The sequence below is a fragment of the Phaethon lepturus genome, unplaced genomic scaffold (assembly GCF_000687285.1).
Source record: "Phaethon lepturus isolate BGI_N335 unplaced genomic scaffold, ASM68728v1 scaffold14506, whole genome shotgun sequence".
NCBI classification, from domain to species: domain Eukaryota; kingdom Metazoa; phylum Chordata; class Aves; order Phaethontiformes; family Phaethontidae; genus Phaethon; species Phaethon lepturus.
Genome location: NW_010545683.1, coordinates 47822 through 59949, shown reverse-complemented (window position 1 = coordinate 59949; position 12128 = coordinate 47822). Strand labels below are relative to the sequence as shown.

Genomic DNA, 12128 nt, shown 5'->3' with positions numbered 1-12128 from the left:
GTGTCTCCAGGGAGCACTTGACAGAGCTCCCTTTGCACCCCAAAAGGCTCTGAAACATTTTGCCAAGTTATTGATAAGAGCTTGAAACACTTTCCTGTTTTGGAATGCATAAAGGAATTGGTACCACTACAGATAGCCTCTGCCTTTCCTACAGTGGTGTGCTTGTTCCCATTGCTCATTTAAATACATGCTAAGTTTTGAAGGGTAGTAAGAGAACTAGTCTAACAGCTCTTAAGAACAAAGCTCTTTATTTATTCATGAAGCAAATAAAAGCATGGGAAAATGTAGCACAACCTTCCCTCAGAGGACTCCCTACAACTACACACCCTACAAAAGGCTCAAAGAGCAAAAAAACCAAAACAACAATGCCCGATAAAAGCAATAGACAGCAGCAAGAAACAGTTAGAAGGTGGCTGGTTTGGACACACAGATGACACCTTGTCCCATCTCACACCAGATAAGAATGATAGACAGCCCTCGCTAAGGTGATTGGCACCAGGTAACCCGAGGGAACGACAGGACTGTTCCCAAAGACACCGTACCTGGAGGATGACCCAGTGACCCTCCTTCGCAGCCAGATCTAGAGCTTGTTCAGCAACTACCTCTTGACCTTGTCCAAGGGAAACATTGTGGAAATTCCTGTTGTTAAATGTATAACCGAGTTTCTTCCCTAAAAGAAAAAAAGAGCTATGTTCAGCACTTTTACCCAGAAAGGCACGCAGCACAGCTGAGCTCAGGCGGCAGCAGCGAGGCAGAGTTCAGCCTTATCAAAAACCCTCACAGAAGACTTATCGCACTTCTTATAATAGTTATCTTGTCTCTCACACACTCCTTGCCAAAGCACTGAAAACAGCAGTAGCTTCTTGCAAACTACTTTTAATTACAGAATGGCATCAACACAAAGGTACATTATTACAAAGCTCCTCTTGTTTAAAGAACATTATTCCCCTGCAATCTTGTGTAAAAACATATTTTACAACGATAGGAAATTAAAATCATTTCCTGCTGATTAAATAGGCTTTGAACAAGACATCATTCGGTGGCGAAATGCACCATGCTAGAACCAGCAGTAAAGTTAGGAACCCATTCAGATTTAAGACAGCTGAAATGAAATCTGTGTGAGCTTCCTGTGGCCTTGACCAAGATCTCCCAGGTTTCTTGGAGCTAGAGATCAGTCAGCCCTCCAGATTTCTCATGGATCATCATGGGCTTCAGCAGGTGTGGAGATACCCCTGGGTGCACCACAATGCTTGTGGGAAGGCCCATGGTCAGTGGGCTGCAGCAGAGCCCATGGGAACGGGTGCTCCAGGGGTCACTGCAGACCATCTCCTACAGTCCCTTCTACATCCCCTTCTGCATGGTGCAGGGTGGGAACCCCAAACCCCTTGTCATTTACTGTCCTGCTCTGGAGGACGGATGGCAGCTATTTAGTGTTTTTTCATTTAGTCTGTGATACCCTTTCGGAAACCCCTGGTTTTTCCGTAGCATCCCAGTGCCTCAGATCCTTTAAGTGATCATGGCCGAAGATCTCCTGTTTTGTTTTCTGAATCTAGCTGTCATTCAAAGACAGAGGACACCAATTGCTCCTCATCCCACAGGAGAAGCAACTGCCTGGAGCAAGGTCTCTCTGCTGTGTGCTCCTCAGCAGATGAGCACCAGTTTGTGTGGCTGGAGGGAAGCAGCCTGACAAACATCCAGGCCGGCTCCACGCATCACAGCAGGACACATTCGGCTCAGCTGGGGAGTCAGTACACATGTCCTCACGTGCTGATCTCTTGGGATTGCCTACAATAATCTCTGCATGCAGATTTGCCTTCATCCAGAAGGCGCACCCTTAATTCCTGGTTTTTGATAAAAGCAGGCAAGTTTTACAGTCAAATGAGGAAAAGATTTGTCTTGCAAGACTTAGGATTCAGCTTTTGGTACAATATTGGAAACAGATGGCCATAAGTAAAACAAACATCCAAACTCTTCCAGTTGCTTGAGCTCTCTGCCTTACTACAGCAGCCCTCTGAGATGCAGCTCTCTCCATATTTAAGAGTTTCCAGTTTTCTTTCTCACCATTTGAGAGTTTCCAGTGTTCTTTCTCACCATCTCTGGCGGCTGCCAACTTTAAGAGCTGCTAATCTCCTCCTCTGCCTTCAAGACCCCACCCTCTCAAGAATGGATGGGGCAAACTTACAGAAGGCAGGGCACTACCCCAAACCAGATGATTAATAATAAAATTAATATCAGTTGTTATTTCTGCTTCACAGGTAGGAACAGGACTGCAGAGGGACACACAGTGAGTCTGCGCTTGCTGCCTTACCGAAGGCGATGCCAGTCTCCCTCCTTGCTGACTCGGAGAGGAGAGGGCACAGTGCAGGCAGGCTGCCCTTGGCAGCGAGGGGGGGACCTTTCCGAGCCCAACAGCATTTGCTGCAGGGTCCTCCCCATGTCACCAAGGAAAGGTCCCATGAGTGGGCAGCGTGTGGAAGAAAATATCTTTCATTCACAAGAATTATCTAGCCAGACTTGCACTTTAATAAAAGCCGGTGGAAGGGTAGAGAAAATATTGAATAATGAATCTGATCCAAACCCCAGCAAGGCAGGCTTTAAGGCCAGTGCAGCTGCACTGAAGCAATGTTTTTATTTCATTAGATTTTTTTCACTTTTACTTGCTGTAACTTTTCTGTCTGACTAACCCCAGGTGCTCAGCCACACACATCTTTATCATTCCAATTAAAACATTAATGGTTGGATTTTAGTGCTTCATTTCCCATTCAGGAAAACAACACAGTGAGAGACAGGATCATTGACGTGGCTCCAAAGGGAAGCCAGGCACATGATAAGACCTTCCTCAGGGGAGTCCCGTTCAATTCACAGTAATGAGACCTGATGTCAGGGCAGAAAGAGCTCGGAACACAATGCAGAGTCCAGGGACTCTCCACGACTGAGACCTGCACCTGGTCTGTGGCTCAGGCTGCTCGGGGCTTTAACATCTCTGGAGGCTGCTTGTGGGAATGCGGGTGAAGAGTGACTCAAACGTTATTTTGGGGTGTCCCAGAAGGTTCATCATAGAGAGGAAAAGAAATCCACAGGTCAGCATGCTTCCACCGCTCACCTGGATGATGGCTTAGTTCAGTGTTACTGGTTTCTCTCCTGGGGCTGCCAGCCTTGCTAATGTTTAGTCTGGAGACATGCCTGCTAAAAACCAGCCAGCAGCTCTACTGTGGTATTACAAATTACGTGCCTGTCAGTGTTTCAAAGGCATTTAGACAATGACTTTAATAGCATGCTTTAACTTTTGGTCAACCCCAAAGTGGTCAGGCCGTTGGACTAGATGATTGTTGTAGGCTTCTTCCAACTGAATTATTCTAGTCTAATCTAGTCTAGTCTATTTCAAACCATTTAAATACACTACACTCCCCGCTTCCAGGAGCATCGGAGCTTGACCACAAGTCATGGTCTTGGAGATATGTGTAGTACATTGCTGGAGAAAAAGAAAAGACATCTGATGAGCAGACAGCAAACCGGAGCAGCCCTAACACCATACCCAGAGGCATCTGACCCGTCTACTCCAGGGGATGGAGCCCCTCTGTTGTAACCATCTCAAAAGAAGTGATTGCAGTGACCTGTGTTCGACAGTCAGCAGTAACCCCATTTCCAGACCTACTGTAATTGCCATGCTCAGGCTGAAAATAGTAATTCTTCCACAGTGGAGCCGAGACCCAGAGCAAATTCTGCACATTGGCACCTTTAGAGCACAGGCACTGACTATAGCAGTCAGTGCAGAACAGAAATCACCGCCTTCTCAAACAAGGCACCTTAGAGAAACCCCTTTGCTTTGAAGCCAGCTGAAAGCACTACATCTGACCATCCGCACCAAAACCAACTCAGGAAAGATGGGATTAAAAACTGGAAAATCTGCCGCTAACCAACAGAATATTATAGGGAGCTACTGCTTATTTTTAGCTATCTGACAGCATGTTAGATATCTCTGACATAAATTATAGGTTGTGTACAAGACCAACTCAGAAATCATTGCAGTGTGAACTGCGCTGGGAATCTAGGCAATGCAGGAAAGAAGCAAATTTAATTTAAACTTTAGATGAAAATCCAAAAACCTTTAAGAAAAAAAAAGAAAAAAAAGAAAAGAAACAATCACATCCTCTCACAATTATCTATTTTTAACAGATTACTCCATTATCTACAAAGAGATGAGGAAAAAAAACAGAACAAGAATGTCATTCCAAGATAATTATGCAGAAGATAAAAAGCAATGCTATGGTATGCCTAGGGACATGATTTATTTACCTTGTTTCTCCACATCCTTCAATGGGTCGACTCCTGGGGACAGGATAAAAAACACTGGGGTTGCAGGTCCTGATTCCTCAAAGGTTGTTGCAAAATCCAGGGATCTCCCTACCACATATTTACTGCCAAGCTTTTCTTCTACAAAATCTCTGCCAGAAAGAAAAATGTTTTGCCAGTCTACTATTGTACAGAAAAGACAGATTTCCCTTCAAATAATCAATTAATTAGTTTTCATTTTGCTGATTCAAGCAAATTATAAACTTAACAAAAAAAATGGGCATGAAATAATTGTAGAGAAGATCTGCAGGCTGGGCTTCAGGAGCTATCATTCAGTAGCAATGTTTGGCACTTTTTACAGGGGTAAAATGACACATGGAACACCAATATCTGGCAAACGAAAGGAAGTGAGAAGGGAAAACAGTGGGACCTACCAGTCCCATGCTGTATTCAGAAGTTCATTACAAGTAGGGGCTTGATTTTGACAAAGGTATCTCGGGAGAGAAGACATAGTTAAGTTAATGTACAGAAAACTGCCGTGTACTTTGTAATCCATACAGCCTTTGTGAGGAAAGAGTATTCATTTAGATTTATCACCAAAAGTTGCAAAAAGTCCAGATGATTTACAAAATTACTTTGTTCTGGAAAGATAAAAGAAAAGAGCTTTAAGAATATCTAGCGTGTGTAGCTTAGCCTCTGCATGAGAGTCACAAGGAAAAATACAACTGAGTGAACAGGAAAAAATTCAGCTGCACAGCATCTGCCCGAATACAGCGCACAGGGAACATCCAGGCTGAATTTCCCCAGGGTGAGCTCACCAAAATCACTGTTTTAGAAAACAAGGATACAGTGACCATTGATTCAAAGGTAGGAATATTGTATTCAAACCCCACGCATGAGCAGTTGCTCTTCTAGCATAGATGCATGACTCAGGCCTTCTGAAAACCTCAGTACCACGGGGAAGAAAAACATTGGCCCGTTTTCACCTGGTAGATGATACCAGAATAAGGCAGCCAAATTCCTTCTAAGAGAGCGGAGAGTCTCCTCCAAGGACTAGTGAAAGGCAGGTGGAATAGAAACGCCTAAGGGACTGCAAAAGAAAAACCTTCCGCTTTGTTTGGTGCTTCTTTCAAGTAGATTTTTCTGTTCTGAGTCAAGTTTTGCTAAAGACCTAACGGAAAGCTTCAGTCCACAAAATTTTAAAAAGTCTGTCAGATACAAGGTCACAAGATTCTTGTTTTCCATCAAGTCTAATCTCTATTAAATAATGCCTTGGAGATTCACAAACACAACTAACGTGACTTGGAGACTTTGAAATGGACCGCACATGCAGGAAAGGAATGTGTGTCCTCAGAGACAGGATTGGAAAAGTGCCTACACTTGGTGTCTTTCAAATAAGGTGATCATAGGAGTGCTTCACAGTACAAGCAGTAGGATCTGAGGAAAGGTGCCAGAACAAAAAGCAAAAATGCCTTGTGAGACAAATGGCTGGCTTGCAGCTTTTCTGGATTATATGAAGCCACAGTTGCCTAAGATCCTTTATCTGAAGAGTTCATATAAGTATCATAATCGTGGCTGGAGGTGCCAGGTACGAGAGTCCTTAGTCCTTCCGCATAGTTTCAAAGGTATTTCCTTTTCCTCAAGGCAGAAGTACCAGTGCTTTTGTAAGGACTTCACCATGACCATGTTACACCTTGCCAGTGGCTGCTGGACTGATCTGACTTCATCATGGATGTGGAAGCATGGGAGCACAAGGTGTTGCAACAAGCTGCTTGCTGATGTTCTTCAATAAGATTGAAGGATGAAATAGGCATTTACACTGGAAAATCCCTCTTGAGGAAATTATGATTCTCGGTGGTGGACAATGGAGCACTGCCCTCACCTAAGCTCTAAGGAGTGAATCATGGTAAAAGTGATTTCTCCTGACAGCTCCTTAGGTCTAGGCAATAAAACAGCCTGTGTAAATATCCCCAGGGATCTGCTATGAAGAGGGGCTGAAAAACCTAGCTTCCAAGACAAGGAAATGCAAGAAGCCTATACAGGGGTGGAGGGAGGATGGTATCCATGTCATTTTAGATACTAAAGGGCTTCCTAGACTGTCTTCATGGAGGTGGTGTATATGACATGGGACATACAGACTCTTACACCTTTCTGAACAGTAGCTGGAGATGGGATAGGGATATTCCAGGGCATCTAAAATACTCTTAGTCACCTATGGGTAGGCTACCTGTCTACTCCTTGACTCCTGCATTTATGCACTCAGGTACTTGTCAAGACTCTCAGACAGGAAGGTTAGGACTATGCTTGTAGTGATGTCCATTGATCATCAGTAAGGTACTTAATGTTAGCAGATTTAACTGCTATATAGAAGGAAGAGATAAAATGCAAGTTGAGAACTGGAAAACAACTTATGGAATTCAATGACACTGCAGATACCCAAAACTCGATGAATTTTTTAAGATGAACGTGATCTTGAAATGCTACTGGCTACACTAGGGATGTTGAGGCTGAAGTTCTCATGGTCAGAGTATGCAGCTCCCCAGTGCTGTACAAGGTCCCCTACTTTTTGAAGGGTCACAGAAGAAACATAGTTTTGAAGGTGCTTAGGAAAGCAAGACACCAGATGACCACTAGCCTTCTGCATGGTAGCTATATTTGAGGAGTATGATACTATCAAGGATGAACCAGGAAGTCAAAGCCATTTTGACTGTCATTTTTACCACTAGTTATTTCACATTTGCTATGAGATTTCCCTAAACAAAAGCTCTTCTTAAGGCTTTTTGGCCTAGTTTCTGGCTATCCTGGATTTCAAGAAGAATCTTAGTCACAAACATCTACAAACAAAGTCTTGGGTAAGGCACTGTGAACTGTTATCATTTGCACATGTTTACATTCTAACCTACTTCTAGATAAGAAACAAAACAAAAAAACATTTAAATACTCTTGTGCAAACAGAAAAGCTTGACATGCCCAGACCCTAAAAATACCCAGCCAAGCTTTTGAACTTGGATTCCCTTGCATTTTCATGAAAGAGAAATATGAAAAGAATTGAGGAATTGAAACTTTATGTTCTAGTTATATTTTATCTATGTGAATACTGCCATTTTGATTGAAAGCAATGAATTAAACTTGTTTAAATGAAATATGTACTTAAAAGCTCAGAAAGACAAGAGCTTGTTTTACTCAAACTAAATAACAAAAAGAAAAACAATCTTTTCAGCTGAGAGAACACATGGAGAATCCAGCCCTAAAAAAGTAACAAATGTAAAAGAAGATGGTTTAGAATGGTATAATTATGATAAATTATAGTATTTAATTTAATAAAACATAGCAACATTGACCATAGTGAAACTTCACTCAGTCTTTTCTGCATTTTTCTGTGAATTTTAAAGCACAAACAGAAATCTATTTCATACGCTGAGTAATACAATCTGCTACACACACCCATATACATGCACATGCCAGATGGTGGAACAATCTAAACTATTTGAGAGGCAGTGGCATGAGAGGTATTGCAGAAATGTCAGATCACAGACTACTAGGACAGAGAGGAAAAAACAAGTCCTAATGGAGTGAAAGATCTTTAGTTTCTCGTGGAACAAGCGTATTGCTTTTGCATACCTTCATAAAGTTTAGATTTGCCTAGTTACCATCACTACATAATTTACAACTACAACTTTCAGAACTAGCAGCATCACATAAATTTTTCATTTTGCAGGAAAAAAAAAAGAAGATTAAACCTCTGTAAGACTTCTCTTCACTTCTACGCTTTATTCTTATGCCTAAGGAACAGCTGTAAAAGTTCTAGTAACTAATATCAACCTTAATGAGCTCTAGAAGTTGTATTGATCATTAAAAGACTCTAGCAGATGTGCAACACCCGTATGATGATGCTCTTTTCTGACTTGGCATGTCTGTTCCTCACCCAGGAACACTGGGTTATACATAACCCGGTGTTAGTTACACCGCTTCCACCACTATTGCTGATATTGGGATTAGATCTCGCTAAGCAAGAAGGTCCAGTTAAATTAAATGTGTTGACTGTCTTGCAGAATTCAGAGATGACTCATTCATCAGTCTCCTTTGCAGGAAACCATTTTGCAGAACTCATATTCTATAATAAATAAATCAAAGCATATTCCTTAATTACTCCTGTTCCCTAGCAAACACACACCCAAAGCTGCCTGCTAAGCCAGAGCAATACAGAGCTGTGAAGAAGTGCCGCTACCTGACAGCGTAGGTCATGCGATCGGGGCGGACGGCTCTCATTATGCACAGGCGCTGCAGAGCTGACTTGTTCTTCCATTCCTGGGGGAATTTCTCCTTTTCAGGACACTCAGATTCAACAAATTTCTTCCACCGTTTTGCAGACCCCTCAATGTCCCGATCCAGGTTTCTGAATTCCTCCATGGATGAGAGAGCCTGGAAAAAACAAGGAAGGTCTTCAATCCTTGCAGGAACAATCCTACATGCCTTCGAACCATTTTGCAACCATTACTGACTCCTCATGTTTTGCTCCACCAGGAGGTTCATAGCTGGAGCCTGGGAACTACAGCCAGAAACCCACCAGGATCAGACTTAGTCCCTTCTCTTTTTCCCAATTTTGTTGTCAGCGCACCCACAGGAGCAGGAACCAACACGAGCCATTTGCAAGGCCACAGGAAAATACAGCTGAGAACAGTTTCCTACCTGTGGAAGGTACATGCCCTGAGTTTTTTGCCATGTGCATCTTCTGAACTGGAACATGTCTCAAGGCTGCCCACAGAATGTCAGCTCTAAAATCGTGCTGCACCTAACACACCTTCCCCGATGGTGTCACCCACACCACTGCAACGCCCTTCCCCAGCCAGGGAAGCCACACACGGCATCCCGGCCTTTTCCCCTGCAGCACGGTCACGGTGACAAGGGAGTTCGGAAGTGATAATACAGGAAAAGACAAAAGAATTTGGCATCATCCACAATGCTGTTCTCCATAACCCAAAGCGAGAGGAAATCTGCGCTCCTGTTCTGAAACCAGAACGCAGAAATCTCAGGTGCCAGACACTTGCTACTATCAGCTATCCCAGAAATGTCTGATTTGGACGAGAGCTGGAAATTCTGAGCCCGCATCTGACAGAAGAGCACATCGCTGGCATTCCTGTTAGCTGCAAGTCTGCAATCAGTCTCCGTACTGCTTCAACAGACGCAAAGCGAATTGTGCAGCAAAAATCACAACGACTGATGGAAAAATGTGCTTTTGTATCCGGGGCATGCAGGATCCAAAGCTAAACTCAGGCTTACCATGCTCACCAAAACTGCTTTTTACAGTAATTTCACAGTTGGAATATTTATTCTCTTCATCTCTATACACATGCAGTTGTTTTTCTCTCCCTGTTCCCCTGCGCATACACCTCTCTGTCTGCACAATCTGGTGCACACACTCTGTGAAACCACAGCACTGAGACGTCACCACACAGTCGTGGTGACCATGGAGCCACAAATCTCAATAAACATAGTGCAAACTGTACATGGGTGGGTGCTTCCTTTGTACAAACATGCATAACATCCTGGGCCAATGTGAAAATCAAATCACTCCGATTTACACTTGCCAAATGCACACAAAGATCAACTTGTTGGTGCAGGTCTGTAGTAGAAACAGGTAGCTGAAGAATGCCCTAAAGTACAGTTGAGCAAGGTAGTAAATAAATTATAATTACAATGAAAATATAGCTAGATTTTTTTGGCTGGAAAGTGGCAACTATAAATGTTATGCAGAGAAGTAAAGAATCCAAATTTTCTTTCATACAAGTGGTAGCAAAATGTATTGCACATCTTGTAAGATTCTTCTGGATTTCAAGCAAAATTGTCACTGAAACAAACATCTTCAGAGCATTTTGCATAATCTGAAGCTGTAAGCACTTGAACACGAAGTGGAAAAGACAAGTGAAGTCTAAAAGACAGTGAATGAGCTATTTTCTATAGACACACTCAGAGCGAAGAGGAAGCTTCTTGATGGGCAGAGGTGTCCCGCACCAGTAATGCTCCAGCTCACATCGCATACAGCTCCACTACGGAAAGTAAGTGGAAAAAAGTGAGAAAGCTTCTTGAAAAATGCTGATGTCACACCTTGTTCACATCAACTGAGAAAAAACACACTTGCCAAAGGGCTTTGAAAGTCACGCAAATGCCCTGACGGAAGGGCTGAGAGATTGATTGCCCTGGATAAGACATTATTGCAAACGAGGCCGAAGACGCTGAAGGTCACTCTGCTCTAAAAACTGCAGGAAAGCCATGTTTTCCTCTGGAAAGGCTTCCCAATGAGAAGACAAGAGCAGTATAAAACTTCAGTCTTTCTAATAGACTGAATTTAGTTAGAAGCCATACTTCCACACAGAGAGCAAACTAGGGGAAGAAAGGAGTCAGAAATGGAATTGAGAGTGCAGTGGGAACGCCTGTAGGTGACAAAGACATTGTAAAGCTGTTCCCAGTGGGTGCCATTGACCCAGGACATTTATTGAATACACACTCACAGCATCACAAAAGCTATGGTTAGAATGAAACCTCCGGAGGTGTCTAGTGCAACCTTGTGCTCAGACTAGGACGACAGGCAGCACTGGATCAGGTCAGCCATGGCTTTGTCTATCAAAATGCTGATGTCTAAAATGAAGCTCTCTCAACCCCTCTGGGTGCCCTGTTGTAGAACTGCACTATTCTCCTGGCAAAGAAGATTTTTTTTTAATTACATACAAGTTGAACCTCCCTACCTGCGATTTGTAACGGTTGATCCTTATTACATTCACTGCCAATAACAAGGAGAGTTTGGCTCTATTAACTCGTAGCTGGACAAATCCTTCCACCTTTCCTCACAGGTCATGTGCTCCAGGACCAGAAATTAGAGCTACAGGCAGAGAAGTACTTGTAGATATTACTATAAATGCTCCTCCAATAAATCAAACCTTGCCCAAAGTCATGATTTCATCAGTATCTCCACAAAAGACACAGGCAAGAGCAGAGTGCTGGCAGTGCCACTTGATGGCTACAGCATGGACTGACTCAGTTTGGCATTGACCATCTCCGTGCCAGAATCCCAGGGATCTTGAGAATTTCACGAAGAAGAGTGTGAGCAAAGTAGTGATTCAACAGATGCTGTTTCCATGTATGGATTAGCACTAAGACAGAGATATGTCAGCGATAGAAGTACTTGCTCCAAAATCAGGCCGTATCCCACTTTCTGCGGAAAAGTAGAAACCGGAGCACAGAACATGAGAAACTGAACTTCACAGGAACAATGCCATGTATTCCGATCTGCCAAAACCTTGTCCTTGCAGCAATAAATATATTTGATGCACCTCTCCTAGCCGAACACAATACAATGGCAAATGTTGAACTCCGTGGATTCATCAGTGCAAGTGCTTATATAAAACATTTTAACACTGTTGACTTTTGAAGTGACTTACTTAAAATACCACTTCAGAACTTTGTCTGCTGCTGCTTTGAGAAGTCTCTTGGTAATGCTAACCAGGGAGACACTGAAAAATTTCTTTCTTCTTACTAAATGACAGACATGTAATCAGTGATCATAGTCTCTTTCTCCCTGAACAACATGCTGCAGAATCAAGAAAGCTCTAATTGCAAGTGTAAAGTCTGTATTATATAAATTTAACACTAAAATTTTAATTAGTCAACAATTTTAATTGCATTTATTACGAGTGATGGTATTAATAAGAGATGCTGCTATTTAAAAGCCAGTGCAATGAAAGCTATCTCAATCAGTAATCTTTCTGTGAATATTAATTGCTTTTCAATACCTCTGCTGTGAAATTTTCCAAGAAACTTAGACCAACAATAATATATCA

At 42.7% G+C, this 12128-nt stretch overlaps 1 protein-coding gene across 1 annotated transcript in view; it reads right to left on the bottom strand.

Moving 5' to 3' along the window:
• Positions 1 to 542: 542 nt before the first annotated feature.
• Positions 543 to 12128, bottom strand: part of LOC104622299 (dynein heavy chain 9, axonemal-like) — a gene marked incomplete at both ends in the record, with an annotated part of 57463 nt that continues 45877 nt past the window's right edge. The window contains 3 exons of the mRNA XM_010289037.1: positions 543 to 670; positions 4297 to 4445; positions 8522 to 8715. Of these exons, the coding sequence (XP_010287339.1) occupies positions 543 to 670; positions 4297 to 4445; positions 8522 to 8715 (471 nt within the window). The remainder of the gene's footprint in view (positions 671 to 4296; positions 4446 to 8521; positions 8716 to 12128) is intronic.